At 36.6% G+C, this 16,012-nt stretch overlaps 1 protein-coding gene across 1 annotated transcript in view; it reads left to right on the top strand.

Annotated features, from left to right (window-relative positions):
• The window catches only part of LOC121313804 (POU domain, class 6, transcription factor 2-like), a 117,070-nt gene that overhangs the window by 18,680 nt on the left and 82,378 nt on the right, over positions 1-16,012 (top strand). The window contains exon 2 of the mRNA XM_041246599.1: positions 8,435-8,532. Within this exon, the coding sequence (XP_041102533.1) occupies positions 8,435-8,532 (98 nt within the window). The remainder of the gene's footprint in view (positions 1-8,434; positions 8,533-16,012) is intronic.

Here is a 16,012-nt window from a genome sequence, read left to right as displayed (position 1 = left end):
TTGATTAAACAAAACATTAAAATAGAGCATTCCCAATGCTTACACAAACCAGTACACAATGTTACACATTTTGGCAATTGGTGAAAGACTTATGGTGGTCAATTGAATTGCAGTTTTCATTTTAAGATTGTTGAAGGATGAAGTTCATGTGTTATTGCTTTTTTTTTTTTTTAAATAGACAATAGCAGCTGCACAGAGAGTATGTAAGTTGCTGCGCAGGGACTATCTGCACTGTATCCTAATATACATTCATAGCAGATTCAAAATATTGCTTCAGTGGGTTACATTTTTGCTCATAATTTCACAAACTTCTGTAGACATAAATCCTATAATGTATCACTGGTGTATCTGATTTGGTTATGCAAACAAAGCAACGCTTTGGACTCGGTCAAAACAAAGCTAAAATAAATACATCTAATATGAAAGGAGCAACCTCAGATAATACCTTGGCTATCAAAATGATTTAGTTTGTGGCATGAACCTCTGTGATTTACATACTTTGTAATTGAAAAAGTGAACAAGTTAGTTGTAACCAAATGATGTGTTCTGGTTGTTGTTGGAACCCAATATAGATATGACATTTTCATAGCACTAAGGAAAATCTCCCTGACCTTTGGATGGATAAACCTTTACTGGTGTCAAGCCTTGGTATCGAGTAATCCTTTCATTCTCTTTCATTTTCTGAAGAGTAGATATTTAGAAGCCATTATGATTGAAGGGGCCCCAGACTGCTGCATTATTAGTGTGTCTGAAAAATGTCCCAATGGCTTAGTATTTGAACGCCAGTTAACAAAACCAAATCTGCTTTCTTGATTCTCCTGATGATAATGCACGCTACCTTTTTACAGCAAGTTATTGTTCAGGAACCATATATTGTGTTCTACATAGAACAGCCTTTCACACTGTAGCAATATTATGTTTTCATAAACAAAATGCCTTCAGCACAGACCGTGGATGATACAGCAAACCCCTACACAGTACACATGAGTACACACTTTCTGCACCATTTGTAAATGCGAAACAGCTTGGAGGATTGGATCATTTTGATGCTGATAAAAGCCATTTCCTGTTATCAAACCGTTTTACGAATTGGCTAAAGTGTATGGAAATGGCACAAAACCGGACTGCCGTCACTGAGCCAGTAAATCCACTTTTAATAATGGAGAAAAAAGCACAATGTGCCAGAATAGCACAGTTATAACTTATCTTTAGAAAGCTTTAGTGCTAACAGACAGTGTTGCATTGCTGACCCCTGTGGTGGGACGTGATAAGAGATAAAAAGCTCTTAAAACACTCTTCCAAATAGATCTAATCCATGAGCACAGTTACTACTCACCTAGCCTCCACCAGTTACACGTATACATGTAACTGGATAAGACGCAGAGATGAAGGTCCGAATTTATAAATCAAATTGAATTTACCAACGTGCCCACTATAAACTTTTCAGGGGTGTCCCAAGGCTATCTGCTGAACACATTAAAACTGTATCAACTCTCATATACAATACAGTCCAAGCTTAATGACCCTGAAAATATCTCTCATGACATTACTTAATTGATTCGCAATTCACACAGACAGTGCACTTTTGTACTCCCAAAGCCGCCTGGTCCTGTAAGGTAGTCACAAATCAAATGCTGTTGTTCTGAGCAGCATCAGGAGCATTGGACACCATGTAAAAAATGCATAACTCAACTACGAAAATAGAAGCCTTGAAAAGCTGATGCAAATAGCTTTCACATTACATTGCCTGTGTTATTGCAGAGAATGCTTATTGTGCCAGTCTTCAGGGACAACCCCTTTCAAAAGATTTCAATTTCAATAAACAGATTATGCACTTTCACATATACAATTAAGTCATACGTAATGTAATGGATGTAAACTCCCTGGACATTTCTTTGTTCTTTTTTAATTTTGTAAATAATATTAAGAGAGGTCCTTGGGAAATGTGCTTATGCATTTATTTATTATCGATTTTTTAATTTATTTATTTATTTATTTATTTATTTATTTATTTATTAACATTACCTGTTATTGCAAAGCCAAGCAAAGTGACTTTGGATTTCTTTCATAATGAAACAAATGCAGAGAGACTGTATTGCACACTCTCACATCCAATTAGAAATATATTATTAATGGCACAGTTAAATAAAATACATTTACACATATTATTTCCAAAAGTTGTTGCTATGCATGTAACAAAAAGGTATTAATTCCCTTATAAATATTTTAAAAGCATGTCTCTATAGAAGACAGCATAATTCACTGTTTTTGCAGTGCTGGCTTAGTTTTTTTCTGCAACATGGAACATAAGCTTTGTCTCTCTTGACTTCCTATGTCATATAAAAGTGCCTCATCTGAACTATCTATCACTATAAGTTATGTAGTATAAGAGTTTGGACTTTCTAATAAAAAATGCTGATTCTTTGTTGGGTGGAACTGATGTAACCCCCTATAAAATTATACTTTGTGATGTTACAAGTCTATTCAATCAAAACAATGCATTATTGATTTTAAGTTGGCAGACTTATTTTAGTAGGCAACATTTAGCTTTAAGACCCTTTAAGACAATGTCTTCTTAATGTAACATTGTTCAGCAGGTTTCATTCAACTTTATGAAACAGAATTAAATAAGTATATAGGCTGATACAAAACCTTTAGCTGTATATTTCAGTATACCCAAATCCCTCTCTTGGAACAGTAAAGACCAGGGAGAGACACTTACACTGGCATATGACTGTACCTCCAGTTCGCAAGTCTTTTGGAAAAGACAGACCTCCTCAGGTGATACATATTTCTCTGAACCCTTTTCTAGCTCGATAAATCTACTTTTCCTGGTGTTTTTAATAGACCGTGTTTACTTGGTCATGGCAGAACATTGCCACAAGGTGCTAATGGGAATGTAGGAAGCAAATGTGTAGATAAAGGAGGGATCATAATAATGCTGTTGACGGTCCAGTTTTTAATAATTGACCTTTGTCACAGGGTTTTAAAGAGCTAACTGCAAACAAAGGGGATGAGACGTTTTTTAACTGATAGCGGTGATGCATGAGTGGATCCAGACACGAAGCAGTTTTGGATAGAGATTTAAAAATCCAAGCAGGCATGTAAAGTAATAGTAGTTGTAACACAGTTAAGAAATTCAATTTAAAAAACTCAGTGTTATTTTTAACACATTGCTCTAAAACCTTTTATTTTCATTTCCACATAGGTTTGTCTGATAGGTATTTCCTGATTTAAGTTTTAATGTATTCTTTCTCAGCAGGTATCACAGGTAATATTTTTTAAGAGCTAAAAGTCCAATAATCATTTGATATGCCAACTTTGTATTTTCAGTGTTTTGCAAAATCCTTGGACAACACCTAATAAGAGAGGTTAACACTGAAAATGTGGAGCCCTTGAAATCCTGCCTTTGAATCCCTCGATGTTTTTTGCTGTGCAACACCTTTCCATTGAAAGGCTATAAACAAACAGTCTCACTGGACAATTTTAAAATTGTGAGGGAGATAAACTGTTCTGGATAAATCATATACAAATGCTGGCAACATTTTTTGTTCTTCCTTTTGGGCAATGCTGTTTGTAAGTTAGAATTGGAATGATAAACTATAAATAGAAAAATGTAGCTTTTCGCAACAAGTTGAAGAAAATGAAATCTACCTTGTTGATCTGGCATTTTCCTATCCCAGTGAGAAGTAATGAAGTGAATAATAGATAGAGACAAAATGGTGCAAACACATTGTTCCAAATACTTTTTCCCTTCAGCTCCATGCACTACAGCCGTTGTTGGATGTTTTCGTTTTGATCAATCTTGGTTAATTTAAAATAGTATTGTATTAGATTATTAATTTTGCCCCTAACGATTGTATTATGCAGAGATGGTTCTAATAAAATGTAGGTGAATGCTAACTTGAGGTAAAGCCCTTAGATCCTTAATTTGTTTTATGAAATGTCAGCAGGTTCAGCACTTTTATTAGCTCTTTCAAATCAATTTACCCATAGGCCTTTTGACAGAAAAAACCAACAAACAAACGTATTCCCAAAGCTGTGGCCACTATTGTGTGCCTAAAGGGGAGCATATTACAAATTAATCAGATTTCGTGATTTTCTGCATATCCACTCGGCAAATGTATTCTTTAATTGTTTGGTACAATATTATTATGGTTGACACCCGGCTACAAAAATAGCAATGAAATGATTACTGTGTAGAAGTCCATTTTATTTGGACTTTTAATATGTGGAGATATTTTTATTTGTCCGTTTACATTATGTATAGTCCTTCCTTCACGGAGAGTTTATTTGGAATTGCCTTTTTTAAACTAAGTAAAAACATTGCATTCAAAATCATAAACACAGTGGGTGAATTGCAGCGTTCACTTGATGTGTCTAACTAGTGGATTAAGCAGGTTTAGTCCACTTGATGTGTCTAACTAGTGGATTAAACAGGTTTAGTCCACTTGCTTGGACTAAAGTTAGCACACCCGCTAATCCTGATTGCAGCGTACCAGAAGCTAATCATCACAGGTAGATCATCTGCTAAACCAGACTAAACAAGATCCTGATTGCAGCATCGTACCAAGTCAGATTCATGATGATCCTGCTCAAGTGAATTAACTTAGTACTAGGAAGGATAAGGCTAACTTAGTACACTTGTTTGTCCTAAGCATTTACTGCTTAAAACTACCTCTGAAATGACAAGTACATCTCAAAACTTTATTCTGTACATTTCTTATGTCCGTCACATTTAGGCAGTCAGATCCATGAGAATAAAGTCTTGCACAGTCTGCATAGGCCATATATTTTAAATAAAAATTTTAATCCTGTACCTTTGATGCCATTTCCAGTTTAACACAATACAATTTCGGTTACTATGCTTTAACCTATAAACAACTAATGGTCCATTATCACGCAGTTAAACATTTCTGTGCTATGCAGCAGTGTCAGCAGCTTAAATGCAAGTACAGTCAGATCCGCCAGTTTGAAATGTGCACAAAAAAGACATGACATTTATTTTTGCTTAAATATGTTTATTTATTTTTTGTTAACTATATGGAAAACTACAAAGTGGTATATAATTTAATATATTAACATAACATTATTTAGCAGGTTTCATTTGACTTTATGAAACAAAATGTGTTCATTCTACAGGGTGATGAAAAACTTTTGGCCGTAGCTGTAAGTTTGTCCCCATTATCAGTCTAACTTGTTCCAGTTGTTCTGATCAATTAAGCCAATTACCAGGCTCATCTGTCTGGTACACTGCAATCAGGGTTAAGTTAGTAGAGATATGCAAGATTTTCTAGTTCGCATTTTGCCTACTTGATATGGACTAAATCACTGGTATGCTGCAACTGACCCAGTAGGTTAACAGTAGGTCACTGTTGAAGCAGGGCTGTAACCAATTCAATTGGACAGCTTGTTACTTCATCCACAAGTAGGGCATTATGAGCCGTTCATTAGTTGGGCCATGAATCGCATGCACCTGCCAATTTTAATGAAACAAATAAAAGCAAGTAAATAGTGGGCTGGACACAAGAGATGGAATTAATAGTAAAGCAGTCGCCCTGGGCTACCACATTTGTGTCTGTGTTAATAGATTTTGAAATTTAGCATTTAAGCAAAGCATCCTGGCTGTAACCAATTATACAGATTATATGTAAAGATATCACATAATAATACAAACCATTGGTCTGTATTGTCCTACTGTCCGTAGGGGCTAGATTTACTGACAATCGTTGGTGTGTGCAAATGCAAAATGTATTTTGTTTGAGCAGTGAATTTGGGCAGTTTTAATACAAATTCAGCACGCATGAAACAGCAATTCTGGCTTTTGTTCTAAAAAATCACTGCCGAACACAAAAAATCAGCTTACCTGGTATTAGTAACATAAATGCAAGACCTCTTATGTTGTTTAATACACTGCTTCGATTGCAGCAGCCGTACAGTTACAAAAGACAGTGTGTTTAGTTTAAATATTAAAATGTAACTGTTTTACTAACTTTTTAACAGAGCCATCCACTGTTTTTAGACTTCAATGTATCGACCTGATTGGATAAATGTTATTTGTTTTCATTTCATTTAAATCATCCATATAGAGCAGTGAGGAGAGCAGCTTTTATTATTATTATTATTATTATTATTATTATTATTATTATTATTATTATTATTAGTCGTAGTAGTTGTGGCAGAGCAAAGCTCTGCCCTTTTTAAATTGGCAGGGATGGGGTTAATTTCCCCTACCTGCCTGGGTTTATTATGTTCAGGTGGCTGGGGTTGATTAGGTTAATTAACGATCAATCAGCACCCAGCCACCTGACATAAAAGGAGGCCTCTGCTTCTCAGTTGAGAGGAGGGAGCTGAGGAAGCAGGTTGGTGGGTTTTGGTGTGTGAGTTCTGAATTTTGATAAATCCAGTGAAGGCATTGCCCAGCCTGGAAATTGTTATTTTTGTTAGTTTTGCTTTTTGCCTTTCTTTTTGTGTTTAAATCGCTTTGTTTTGGCCCTTGTGCCCTTTTATTTTTGTGTATTTATAATAAAATAATTATTTTTTTGAACTACAGACCGTCTCTGGGCCTCTATCCACTCGCCAGCCTGCCACAGTAGTAGTATTATTATTATTACTGTAAAATAGAATTGTGGTGGAAGTATATAGTAAACTATGTAGTATTACTTTCTCAAGTTTATACACTGATTAGTTAAGAAATACATTGTAATAGTATACCAAAAATACTAAATACTAAAGTGTGGTACTGTACACTGTTTTCTCTTTGTATTTGTTTTAGACTTTCACTTGTTTCAAGCCACTGTGTATGTTTCTGTCCTTTGTGATCTTATTGTGTAAGTTGTTATGTCCTAGATATGCAGTTTGCTCATGTATTTTTGCTTTTAGCTGTTTTTTTTTTTTTTTGTTTGTTTTTTTTCAAAATGAAATGCATGTACACTTTAGCACTGCACCGGGCTGTTTCTATCAGTCCTGCCGAGTTCCAGGCTAGACTGAAGTTCAGATGCACAACATGTTAATCTTAGACTAATAATACAAAGTGTGCCATTAGATAGGTGGCTCTTTTTAGCACCTGGAAATAAAGGATGCTAACAAGGATGGATGTTTAATTAAATTTAAACAAAAAAAAAAACATTTAAAAAGGACGAAATTAAATATTCATTTATAAAAAAACAAACAAACAAAGGGAATGCTCCAGGGCACTCCATTTAGAGCTCGCTGGTCGAGTAGTAGTCATAGTGGTATTATTATTATTTCACAGTGCTACAAAAATTGTGAACTGTGCCTATAACTGTATTTAGCCAGTTCAGTAGTCAAAATTGGATCTTCATTGTCTTCCTGACCTGTAGACCCAGAAGTGTTAAACCAGGAAAGAACACATTCTGTTACACCAGGTATACATAAAAAAAATCATCATCAATCATACATCATCAGTAAATTAACCTGCATACTCAAAACAAGGGTTTACAGTGACCAGGACTGCGCTCATTCCTCATATCCTGCCGGCGACAGAAAAAGTAAAGGAGAAACTTTCAGGAGCTTCGTCTAATGTTGTGGGACACAGATATTCAGGAAGGTATACAAATGAACTGAAAAGTTAATCAGAACACAACATTTTTTGAATGACAGAAATGTATTTTTTTATTGTAGGACCATGGCTTTATGAGACTGTGTCCCTTATTAATGTGGGTGCAGGTAGTGGGGGAGCAGTGGTAGAAGTTTAAATATACTTCATTTAGGATTCAGACATTTTTACAAAAATGTAAATCCAATTTTAAATATGAATCCCAACACAATACAACAATAGACATCCCAAATATATAACTATATCCCGTCAAAACATACATGTACTTTAAAATGGGATAAATGCACACATATAATCCATACATTATTATATATACACATACATAAATTACCAGAGTAAAAAACTGCCGCTTATGAATTATTTCCTTTTTTTTTTTTTTTTTTTAATGCAAAAAGGTTACTTTGTCTGCGTGTGAAATCTCCCAGGCGGATCCCCTGGGGCTGTGTGTCGTCGCACGCTCATTACTGTTTCAATATTTAAGATATACGCTGTCATTCTTCACAGTATTGTAGGGTTAACAAATTTGAATAACAGCCAGAGCTACTAGAGCCTTGCGCGCTGTGCACTCATGTATGTAAATTGATGTTTAATGTGCCCTGAATTTGTTCTGCTGATATTATTCAGCTTCAGTTTCAGCGCTGTCACTTTGTCGTATATTTCCCTCAATGAGCCGGACAGGCTGAATGAAGTAGTAATTTGATGCATTCGATGAGTGATCTGTGAGCTTGAGTTATTGATAAAGCACTTAAGCATATCATTTGCAGCTTGATGTTATGTGACATCACGCCAACGTAATGTGCTGGTTCCCCAGGCAGTGGAATATTAAGCTGGAGCTTCTCTTTTCTTTCTCTTCAGGGGCCAGAGGGAACACAGTGCAGTTGGAAACAGGCAGCAGCGTAGCTGACCAGCATCAGCCAAGCCAATCACACACGGCCTTTCCTGTTGGCCCGCAGGTTGGTACACCTTACATAAGTAAAATAGGAGGGAGTTTAGTTGTTTTAATTGGGAATATAGCACAAGAACACTGTCATTGTTTAATTTTACTGAAGCTCATGCTCTGCATGTAGATTTCAAGGTTACACTTCGAATTATACGAGCCTTTATTAATGGACTACATTGTAGTAAAATTAATTGTGTCTACATAATTAACATAGTTTGAAGTGCAACGGCTAATTTTATGAGAAGAATAAAAAAATGTAACTACAAAGTGTGAAAGAAAAACCTTACAGCATGTAACAGATAAGATAAGTAATATGAGAGAAAAAAAATAAATTCAAGTATAACTTAACTATAATCTGTTTAAAAGTTTTGTTTCTAGAAAGTAAAATAAAAACTACACTACTTTCTTTTCATTAAATACAGTACTAAAAAAAAGTATTTTAATTGTGTATGCTGTTGTTAGAAATCCCTTTATATGTATGAATGCTGCTTGATATTTGTTGGCCTCAACAAAATGCTGCAGAGAGAATGCCCTAATATTTAAAGCTCTGATTTGAAGTTCAACACTCGAAGAATAAAAAACTGCATAATTGTTTTTTTGTAGTCCTGAGAGATTCACATTAAACAAAATGTTAAACTCAGTAACACAAGTAATCTGTGTAACAGGCTAAGTTTAAGGGGGAAAGCTATTTATCAGCATAAGCTCGCCTTGAGTTTTGAAGGAAGCATTGATGTTACTGATAAACACCTAACTGGAGGAGGAGGCATGAGATAAAATTGCCGGGTTAGTGTAAATCCTGAAAATCAGAAGCTGTGGTTCTTCACACTGTGATTCAGGGACCACGTGGTGTAAACATCTCTGCTATAAACTATTTCTACACACCCAAACCATGTATCTGTAGGACAGCAGTTAACACTGCATTTTAATAAACAAATTGCCTGTACCCCCTAGGAATATCCTGTTTGCAGTGTATCCCTTGAAGATTTTGAAGGTGTTTTCTAAGATTGTAAGAGAGTAATATCTGTGTTAAGTTTGTATTATTTTGGAGGTCCCTGAGTGTCTCACCTGTATAAGCCTGACTGTGTGGTGTGCAGGGTGAGTCGTGCAATCAGGGGAGTGCAGGTTCGCATCCAGGCTGTGCAAAGTCAACAGTCTTCACAGGGGATTCCAGAGGGAGAGTTACATTGGCTCTGGCACTCCCGCGTATTAAGGAGGCAAACCAGAACGGACTGTTTTTCCTCATCGCGGGCTACAGCGGACCTGACCAGCCAGGCACGTAGTAAGCTCAGACGGACACCTGCAGGGCTGGCCCTTGTCCTCCAGTGGCCAGTAGCTCGCTAACATCCGCTCTCGAGTTCCTGGGTTTAAAAGAGGAAACTGGCTTGGTCGTGGGATCGGAGAGCACCCACTGAACCTTCAGTTCTCCTGAGCTGTGTGAGGAATTGCTGTGGTGGGGGGGAAAAATAATTGCACATTCAACATTTGGGAGAAATTCAGGGATAAAATAATGAGCTCTGTTTTTATTGATTTATTTAGTTAGTTTATTTTAAGTTTAGTTCATTCATGTTTATGGGCCCATGCTGGTAATTTCTGCTAGAAAATACCCACTTTGAAAAATGTTTAGATCCATTGATCTAAAACATTTATCTACTGTAAATAAGATTAAAGTAAATACTTTCATTTAACAGTTGATAGATCAAGTTGTTGTGCATTATTTGCCAACAATAAAGTTTGGTGGTGTAACCAAACTTTTTGCAGGGCTTATCAAAACTTTTACATCTGTAGTGCGCACCTTTTACTATTATTATTATTTTGTAGATTTATAAAGAATGATACAAATGACACTTCACTAACAGCAGGTGTCTCTGGGCCATCTGGAAAGAGTTACAACAGCTGCTGGTTTGCAGCATCTTTCCAAATGTAAAGCTGTGAACAACGTGGCATATTACCAGGTCAATACAATTAGACACAGTTTGTATTGGTCACAACCTTATAGTCACATTTTGTTAAAGACACATGATACCTGATTTGATCCAATCACTGGGCATATTTTTAAAGCCTTTCCTCCAGGCTGTATATTTATATTTTGAAAGGAGACAAATCCATAAGTTTTACAGAACGAGAAACAAAAACTGATAAATAGCTTTAGAGACATAATAAATACAGACTTGAGGAAACAGGGTAATATCAATCAATCAATCAATCAATATTTATTTTATATAGAACATTTCATGGTGGACCACCATCACAAAGCACTTTACAAGATAGTGAGGAAAAATGCATAATACATTAAATACAGTGAAATACAGGGAACAGTACATTAAATAAACAGTTAAAAAAAACAATGCAAATACATTAAATACAGGCATAATACATTAAACGCAAGGGTAGGATGTGATTTCTAAACATTGTGGATGCGTCTGTCATGCAGAATCATACGAATAAGGTGGAGTGAAAAACCTGAAATAGCAATTTAGACAACAACTAATAACAGATACCAGGCTTGAAGAGCATTGAAAGCAAGCGAGAACAAGTGGGTCTTGAGAGTTGATTTGAAGCGAGCGGCTGTGGGAGCATCGCTCACCAAAACTGGGAGAGTTACAGAGAGTCAGGGCTATGAAGCTAAAAAAAAGTGCTCTCCAAGTGTGGTGCACTTCTGCTTAAGTATAATAAGCAAGCTAGAGTCAGAGGACTGCAGCTTGTGTGCAGGGATATAGCGGGCCAGCAGGTTGGAGAGATACTCTGGACCTGTGTGATGAAGGGCCTTGTAGGCAAGCAGGAGAATTTTTAAAGTAATCCTGAACTTTACAGGTAGCCAGTGCAACTGGGCAAGACAGGGGCTAATGTGATCATATTTTGTACATCTGGTAAGGATCCTAGCAGCAGCATTTTGAACCAACTGCAATTGGTTTATGGCACGTGACAGAAGACCAAAAGAGGGAGTTGCAATAGTCGAGTCAAGAGGAGATGCATGACAGAATATCTTTGCATCCGGGAGGGAAAGGCAGGGACGGACCTTTGAGATGTTTCGGAGGTGGTAGAAGGAAGATTTGACTACAGAGGAGATTTGGGCATCAAAGGAGAGGTTACTATCCAGAAGTACACCAAGGCTTCATACAGTGGAGGAAGGCAGCAGCAGACCGTTTCCAAAGTTCAAGGCAACAATATTAAGATTCTTGAGTTGAGTTTTTGATCCTTACTAAAGTTGTTCAGATTTGTTAAACGTGTACATACTGTGCACCATGAAGATGCATGTGGTTGTGTACAGTATTGTTCAATTATAAACCTAGCATTACGTCATACAGCAATGGGGTTCCAAATAGGTTTCAGTGTACTGTAGTTTGAACCTGCCGAATACAAACTGGTACAAAAAGATACATGTAAAATAGCATTAATACCCTCTGCAGTAGACATTACCTTTCATTTGACTCAGAACACCTGGTGCTGTCACCACTGTTTGATACAGTATCTACAAGGTAAGGTTCATGGCATTTGGATTGTTATTTTGGCATATCAGTCATGATTGCATTATTAGTGTTTTTATCTGGTTGCCTGTTTCCATTAAGATCATTGTGTTCCCCTTTCTTTATCTTTACTTGTCTGACTCTGATACCAGTTTTAGAAATGCTGTTTCTGTTTTACAAGTTTTCCTGATTATGAATGTCTGAAGGATATTGCAGCCCGGTGAAACTGTGCTGTTTTCCGATATAGAAAAGTGTGTGTTGGTTTGAGTTTCAATGTATGCAGTAAGTGCCTTGTCAAAGTCAGCCGCTTTATGCTGGTACAGTATTGAGCTTTTTATTTATCAAAGGCAATTGAGATTTTTTTTTTTTTTTTTCATGAATGCATTTGTCATACTGTGATAAGCAAATGTATTTTACATTCTTGTGTTCATGTATTTTATTATGTTTTTCATCTTTTTTCAACACTGCCCAAAGCAATAGAATTTACTTTAGTCTTAAATCAATTCCAGACCATCTTTACCATGGTATATAGTAGATGGCCAGTGATTCATTCATCAGGCTTTTTATTAATAATAAAACAAAGAGTAAAAACAAATCCATGTATAGCGCTAAACAAAAATATGTGGATGCATCTCATGTAGGAAAGCGTAAACATCCCAAATCATCACAGGCTGGTCATTTTTTTGATGTCATGCAGCACCATGAGTGTATAGAAAAAATGAGCAATGTCTAACTCCCTCAAACAGCCATATGTACAGTGCATGTAGTATGTATTCACCCCCCTTGGATGTTTTCACAATTTGTTGTGTTACAACCTGAAATCTTGATGCATTTAAATGGGATTTTTTTTCCTTTGATTTACACAACCTACTCAACACTTTGAAGAGGCAAGAGAATATTTATTGTGAAACAACAGTTAATGAAAAATACAAAAACCGAAATGTCTTTGTTAGAGAAGCATTCACACCTCTGAGTCAATGCTTTTTAGAACCACCTTTGGCAGCAATTACAGCTGTGAGTCTTTTGGAGTAAGTTTCTACCAGGTTTGCACATCTAGGTCATGCAATATTTGCCCATTCTTGGCAAAATTGTTTAGGCTCTGTCAAGTTGGATGGGGATCGTTGGTGGACAGCGGTCTTCAAGTCTTGCCACAGATTCTCAATCGGATTCAAGTCCGGGCTTTGACTGGGCCACTCAAGGACATTCACTTTCTTGTTTTTAAGCCACTCCAGAGTCGCTTTTGCTGTGTGCTTGGGGTCGTTGTCCTGCTGAAAGGTGAATCTCCATCCCAGTCTTAGGTGTTTTGCAGACTGAAGAAGGTTTTCCTCAAGGATTTGCGTGTATTTAGCTCCATCCATTTTGCCCTCTACCCTGACAGGTTTCCCAGTCCCTGCCGATGAAAAGCATCCCCATAGCATGATGCTGCCACCACCGTGCTTCACAGTAGGGATGGTGTTACCTGGGTGATGTGCTGTGTTGGGTTTGCAACAGACATAACGCTTTGCATTTAAGCCAAATACTTCAATTTTTGTTTCATCGGACCACAGAATCTTTTGACACATCTTTTCTGAGAGGCAATTCTAAAGGCAATTGGTTGCACCTGAGCTTATTTAGGAGTGTCATAGCAAAGGGGGTGAATACTTATCTAATGAAGACTTTGCAGGTTTTTATTTTTAATTGATTTGTTTTTTCACACATTGAACGTGTTGAGTAGGTTGTGTAAATCAAAGGAAAGAAATCCCATTTAAATGTATCAAGAGTTCAGGTTGCAACACAACAAACTGAAAACGTCCAAGGGGGGTGAATACTTACTATAGGCACTATACAAGGTTCTAAAAATATCAGCCATGTTTGATAGGTTTATAGAAAGCTTTTAGCACATAACTTGAAATAAATATGCCACTGTGTGGTTGGAAGTAACAGTAAGCTGTGAGTGCTGTAAAGGATCTATTTAATAAACAGGGAGCCTACTGAAAGATCTCCTGAGGTCTAAAGAGCAACTGGAGTTTCCAAGCATCGCTGCCGGCTTGTATGTGATGTACATGTGTCGTGGCTGATTCTGCCAGAAATGTTGTGTTATAAGAATACCAGAGATCCATCCAGCCATGAATGCGGGATGCATTCTGGGGCTGGTTTATGTTATATTATTTCCAGTTTTACCTGGTGCCATTTTCCATTTTGATGATGATCATTAAAATTCATTCTACAGTACCAGTCCAGGCAAGTTTAAAGTGTACAGCTGTTGCAAAAAAAAAACTTATGAACGTCATTTATTTATTTTATTTAACTAAAGAAATGTAATCAAAGACACTACAAAATGATATCACAAAAGTCAACCGGAAGCCATAATAGTAGGACAGTATTTCATGATAGATTTAGAAATGTCACGTTTTTTAATTTTTTGTCAGTTTTACATTAAGCATATAGAAAACTACAAAGCTGTATTTAATTCAATATGTTAACTTAACATTAATCAGTAGGTTTCATTCGACTCCGAATTCGATTAAATTAGTTAATTCTTTATGCAAAACATGTAGCCACAGCTGTAAATAATACCTGGAGTTGAAATAGAAAGTTTAGTTTGAGCTGACTTCAGTATTCCCCACTATGAATTTTCTATTGTTGACGATACACTAAACAAACAGTTATAAACAAACCTGTCTTCATTTTCTAAAAGCATGTCTTTGATCTGACATTTGTCTCAAATACCAATAAATGACTTAGATAAAATTAGAGCGTTTGTATTGTGATAAACAGTATGAAATACTTTTCATCTCATGTGCAGTAACTGAAAGAAGCAACACCTTTTTCATCCACTTGTACATCATTAATAAGTATTTGAATGTTGTACAGAATTATTTGCATAACGTAGTGTAGCTTATAGAATTGTTTATTTGTAAAATGACCACCGAAATCTATTTATTTATGCTTCTGTTTACTTGAGTAACAGCCAATCACAATACACATCTGTCATCTATACATGTACATTATTTTAGTAAATTGTTTCCTTCATTTATAGTGTTTTGATAGAAACAGCAGGTCAGAGACAGAGATTTGGTAGTACCAGGCAGCAGCAAATCACTAAAACTGCGACATCAGACTGCAGAAATATATACAACCAGAATGATTGCAAACATCTTAAGGCAAGGAAACTGTAAATTCCATGTCTTTCTTGTGTTGTTTTCATCTGTAACAGACTTCTTTTGTTTATATTGTTGTTTTTAATTAACATTGTCACCAGCGAACAAGCTTCCCCTAGTTCTCACTTCCTGAGTACATTAAAGCAAACCCAGCTTCGACTTGCCGTGCAAAATACAAGCAGATAGCTGACAAATGCAGTTAAAGATGTTTCAGTTCCACTGCTATTCTGAGAAATTGCCAGTTGGTGCCCTGGGCCAGAGGGAAGGCAGACAAGAGTGCACAGATAATAAAATGTACTCTTCTGCAAAGGCACCTAAAGAGTACACAAATGTAAAAGGAGGACGACACTGGGATTTTTTTTTTTTTTTTTGTAGGAAAAATAATGACCACAACAGGCTATTAAGGTGTAATAATTCTAAAACTAGGACAACGTCATGAACCGGTGTGACAGTCTGATAGCATGAAAGCCAGCTGTCACATTCCTCCTTGCTTGGTCGATGCAAGCCTTTCCAGCTCACAAGCCAAGAATTATTGTGGCGCATGAAAAAGCTAAGTAGGTGATGAATGGACTATTTATTTCAGCCCTAAATTAGAACTCGGTGTATTCCCTTTCCGTACAGCCTCACTAACACTGGATAATCATTTACAGATCTGTCCTATTTATTTGAATGTGCTTTCGCTGATGCCCCAGTGTGATTTATGGGGAATGGTTTAACGTTTACAGGTGTTAATAATTGCATAGGAATGCAGCCCTCCTTTTCCATGGGCGCAAATCTTGTACTAAGGGTTGATCGGTTTCTGAGGCTGTCAGTCTATCCCAGTTTAAGCAGCATTGTATGACTGGCCTTGGATGGCGCTAGTAGTGCTCAGCATCTAAACTATGATTTT

The sequence above is a fragment of the Polyodon spathula genome, chromosome 4 (genome assembly GCF_017654505.1).
Source record: "Polyodon spathula isolate WHYD16114869_AA chromosome 4, ASM1765450v1, whole genome shotgun sequence".
NCBI lineage: Eukaryota > Metazoa > Chordata > Actinopteri > Acipenseriformes > Polyodontidae > Polyodon > Polyodon spathula.
This window is presented reverse-complemented; position numbering and strand designations above follow the sequence as displayed.